Here is a 5,020-nt window from a genome sequence, read left to right as displayed (position 1 = left end):
GGGGTGGTACATATCTGGTCTCCCCATGGTCAATTGGGGTATGCATAAGAGGGTTCCATCTATCAAACACTATTCTGCCCCCTCGGCCAATCCGTCCACGGATAAATGACCGAGGAGATGTGCCTTTCGGGTTTGAAGGATCTAATGGAGGTATGATGCCTGAAGCTGCTAATTTATCTGCAAGTAGCGGCTTTGTAAACAGCAAAACAGGCTCAGTAGGATCCTGCATATACACAAACCAGTATAAAGCTAGATGATTAGATGAATGATGCTAAATATCTAGTCGAATAATGCTTCTGCACCATCATCTAACAAACTTATCCAATCGGAAACTGTTATCCGTGGAATGTATCATACTAAGAACTATTAGGTAAAATGCGTACATTGGTTTCTCTTGGCTCTATAGAGTGAACTGAGTATAGTAAAGAACTAATTTCAACAAAGGAATTGGTTCGCACCAGTTTATGAAGCCAAGTATAAGGAACGCGTCTTCTGGTCTCTCTCTTCACATTTCCTGCGGGAACCATAACCCGCTTTGATTCTGTGAAAGGTGGATTTTGCACCACAGGAGGTTGCCTGTGGGGACGGCTGCTTGCCACATCATCAGAATCAAAGTCCTCTTCGCTTGATCCAAGCTTGCTGGGAAATGATGGCAATCCACATAAAGCCAGAGATTCCTCAAGGAGATGAGTTTCATGCTGAAATATATATAAACAGAGATGAGCATCAGTTGCTGAAAGGCAACCTTGAATCAATGTAGCAGGACTAATAGAATTTAAATATCCAACTTAACCATTGTGTTCCTAAAAGCAAATTGTCTTAAAATATCATCTTATGAACCAGACCATGGAAGCACTGCTTTTGGAAGCCTAGTGCTTGAAGACATTGAGTTTTATTCAATTTCCGCTGAAACCATTTTGTTCCTTTGTAGCAGAATTACTTGAGATATAGAGGCTATTGCGCCATGCCCTAAAAGAATTGGGAGAAAATTGTCAATCTCAAAAATGTTATGGAGAATTTTCTCTTCAACTGGACAATATGATCTGTGCTTAATTCTCAGGCACAGGGCTCCTAATTGTTCTACTGTCATTCTGCATATTCAGTTAGTCATACGTCCAAATCTATGACAAACTAAATAAAGAAATATGGTTCCTCTTATATCATCTAATACAATCTTTATTATTTTTGGTGGTGTTTATGTTAATTCCATTAAATTCAGTCATTTAATATTCTCTGTGATTCTTTTGTCTGCAATCCGATGTAATGTAAAGGTAATGAATTATGAATATATTAAAACCTTCCAATTGTTCAGTAACTATAGGTACTGATGGATTCAGCTTTAGCATAAAGGATCTTAATTTATTTAACTTCAACGTGTTCCGTGTCAATGGAAACATGATAGACTACATATTACTCAGCACAACAGTAAGTTGATAGAGAACACAAAGGATAACTAGAAACTTTTCAGACAGAAAGAAGGAATAACAACAGGAAAAGTTGGTTTTTGAATCAACTACCAGTGCAAATAAATGAAGACTGCTACAGAAATTCCAGAATTCAAGTCAAACTTTATTGTATTAGAGTTCATGACCTGTCTACTAAAGTTTTCAGCTATTGAAAGAGAATAGGAAACTTTTGGAATGGTAAATACTAGAACAAGTAATGATGCAAACCTTGTAATTCATTTGAATTCTTTGAAGGGTGATCTCACTCCCCAGAAGTTCTCGTTTTTTCTCTTCTCTCTACATAAAAGGGTGATGAAGCAATGATCGATGATCATCATGCAAAAGTTTGTACAGCCAAATGAAACAGGAGCTTATCACTGGCGACAAACCATAACCACCTACCTTGATAAGAGCCTCAACAATGGTTTTTGCCTGATCGAGGTTGCGCCTGACCTGAGAAAAAAGAATCAAAGCAAACAACAATTGTATTACTCATGAATACACAAATAAAGATTCTGGGGTCGGAAACTCTGCATATATCCAAAGTTGGGCAAGTTAAAGCGAAAAGGGACCAACATCCAAGTATCCCAACTGCAGGGAAACAAATCAGGAAGAGCTCCCACTTAAAAGTGCGGACATTCAGAATTACAAAGGGAAGTATTTCTGTTTTAGCCTCCAAACTCCTTAACTGTCAGCATATCCAATGTTACGTTTCAAATAGATTAATGGCCAGAAAAGGAAAAATGAGGTCAAATTGAAGTGAATGACCAAGATCAGGGGTTCAAGATGAAAACTAATGTCTTTGACCCAAATTCCGAATGGGGAAAACAATGTCAAACAAACATGAATTATGCTGCAGATAGTGATTCAGTAGCACATTTGTTCTACATAACCAAATCTGGGCATTTGAATCTGAGGCCCATGAAGACTCTATGAAAGACTAGATGCATGCTCATAAAGTATTAGATGCCATATACCCAACATGTTTTACAGACAATATTTAGATAACAACCAAAATTACTATTAAATCAAAAGCATACATGATCACCTAATTACGATTATGACAACTCTGCTGTACTAGCAAAGAGAAAATCAAGGTCACATGATTGAGTAAGCTTTTCAATTCTTCTTCTGATAATATATATATATATGTATGTAGATATATATCGGCAGAATGTATGGAAAAAACAACGGACCTATATCGTCTTAAACTTAGGAGTAAAGCATCAAACTATGGCATGAATGAAAGCACTCATCCCAAATACAAGATGATAATGCATGTAACATGCACTCTGCTACAAGCCAACTTCAGTCCACTCAAGGCCAGTAGCAGGCACATCAAACAATTTTAACTGTGTCCACCAGCAGTAACTCAGTTTTTAGTTCCGTGTATCTTATCACTATTGAAATCGAACTATAAGACATGTAATCTTTATAGAACTTTTTAGATGTTAAACAATGTGATACCATGAAATATCTTCCCAAAAAAAGTGCATTCACTGCTTAACACAAAGGAATTATTGAAAACTCAATGAAGAAGCAAAAACTAAAAGCCGACATCATTTTTCTTATGAGGTCTAAGTAAACGGAAGCCATATTAGAAATCTTCTGACAAAGACAAAGACTCAATATCTTTCATGTCAACAAGCAGAAAAACGCGCAAAGAAATTTAAGTATCTTAAAGCTTTAAAATAATTATTACTCAGCTTATTTGCACTTTGTAGTCCAAGCAAGACCAGAGTACACATGATTTAAGGGAAGGAATGTTCACGTTGCAGCTATTCAGAGAACTAAACGCTTTCTTTTTCCTAATTCCATGCTTGAAAATCTATTAACACTTGATCAAAAGTTTATATCTGCATAAGCACATAATATTAGAGAACAAATTGATTCAGAGGGTGGTTGGATGCATTATTCACCTGGCGGAGCTTTTCAAAAGATTGCACATTGTTTTCCCTCCTTTGCATCTGTTCAGCGAGGCATACATGAGAACAGTAAATACCCAATGTTATTCAAACAGTTATCGCATAATAATATCACTGGAACAAATTAACGACTTAAAAAGTAGTGATAGCACTCATAGACCAAGTCTGACGTACTCTTCTTGTGTGAAGCTTATGAGCTTTTTCCCTTGGTCTGAACACATTGTATGGATTGGTATCACTGACTGGAGGCGGCGGCTGCTCGGTGAGTGCAAGATGCAGGTTGTTAGCAGCTAAAAACAGAGTCTTAGAATATAAGACTTTATGACACAATGCTAGCACAAGTTGTACCGTGCAGCTCGAAGGACTAATATGGTGCAAGATTAGAAAGGAAAAAGTCACTGGTGCTTCAAAGTTACTGTATTCTGTTAGTGCTTAAGGCTAAAGGATAAGAGGCCAAAAGAGAACAGTTACAGTACCGCTTTTCTTGAGTTGTATTTGGAGAAAGTAACAAGAATGGCCATGATTATTTATTAGGAAATATATGATCCCTTGCCAAGATTTTCCTTATAATCAGTTCTAGCTTACCAAAATATTCAACAGCAATACCAAATGAAAAAACTAACCTGCAAACGTCGAAGGATAGGTTTTTGCCACCGTTCACGCTGGCAAAGATGAAGGCAGACAGACAGTCAGAAGTTACACTGGAACTTATTTCAAAGCAACACAGAAATATGAAGAAAAAGTAACATGAGAACTTATTTCAAATTAAAATTATAGTTATGAATTAAAAGTTGGTTGTGAATCAACATATTTTATGTACTTATAGGTTACATGTGTCCATGTCAAACAATAAAAGGTTACGAGTCATCCCATTAATTGAAAATGTCGTATTTGTTCAACATATGTTAGCTTTAAAAGGAATATATTGCAACTATAGGTCACATATATCAATCATCCTACAAGCATGACAGCCTGCAGTACTGGTACAAAGAAATTACAGAGATGCAACAAACATTGCTTAGTATATGAGCAAATATTAACTTATATGCATCACTAATTATAATAGCTTGCACTTTACAATGTAAGACCAAGTAGAAACATCCAGAAAAATGTTGTGCTAATCTGAAGTTTCCCTTTCCAAAAGCAAATTGACAACAAGAGACGATCAAAGTCCAATTTCTACCAAGGTAGACAAGAGACTGAAAGTGTCACTCTGCAAATCGTAGTACCAATGCCATGATGCCGCAAGTTTTTCAAAAATTGTAGCACCTGAAGCCTTGAGATCTGACCCATTTTTCAGCAAGACACCATTTTACATAGATGACATACTACAGCTTAGAATTCACCAAAAAACAGGGGAGGGAGTGATAATAGCTAAAGTTGTCAAAACCTCTGTAAGAAGATAGAATCTTCAGCATGCATTTCGTTTTAGTGAAATTACCCTGACCAAATACACCAAAATCATAAAAATCAAACAGGATGATGCATACCTTTTCTTTCCAGTAATTATAAATAGACTGGAAAAGTCCGTACTTGATGGAGAGAGCTTGCAACGCCTAGCATGTGATTGACAGATATTAGGAAACTTTTAGAATAAGTGGCACAGCAAGACAATAATCAAGAAAAAAATAAAAAGGAAAGAAAAGGGAG

The 5,020-nt window shown here is 36.5% G+C and overlaps 1 protein-coding gene across 2 annotated transcripts in view; it reads right to left on the bottom strand.

Moving 5' to 3' along the window:
• LOC105169414 (enhancer of polycomb-like protein 1) overlaps positions 3-5,020 on the bottom strand; it is a gene marked incomplete at its 3' end in the record, with an annotated part of 9,626 nt that continues 4,608 nt past the window's right edge. For both annotated transcript variants that reach the window (XM_020696479.1, XM_011089806.2), the window contains 8 exon segments: positions 3-223; positions 459-698; positions 1,674-1,742; positions 1,848-1,898; positions 3,365-3,412; positions 3,545-3,625; positions 3,994-4,032; positions 4,861-4,926. In XM_020696479.1, coding sequence (XP_020552138.1) covers positions 3-223; positions 459-698; positions 1,674-1,742; positions 1,848-1,898; positions 3,365-3,412; positions 3,545-3,625; positions 3,994-4,032; positions 4,861-4,926 — 815 coding nt within the window.

The sequence above is a fragment of the Sesamum indicum genome, linkage group LG8 (genome assembly GCF_000512975.1).
Source record: "Sesamum indicum cultivar Zhongzhi No. 13 linkage group LG8, S_indicum_v1.0, whole genome shotgun sequence".
NCBI classification, from domain to species: Eukaryota; Viridiplantae; Streptophyta; class Magnoliopsida; order Lamiales; family Pedaliaceae; genus Sesamum; species Sesamum indicum.
Note: the sequence above shows the minus strand (reverse complement) of the source record. Positions and strands in the feature narration are given on the sequence as shown.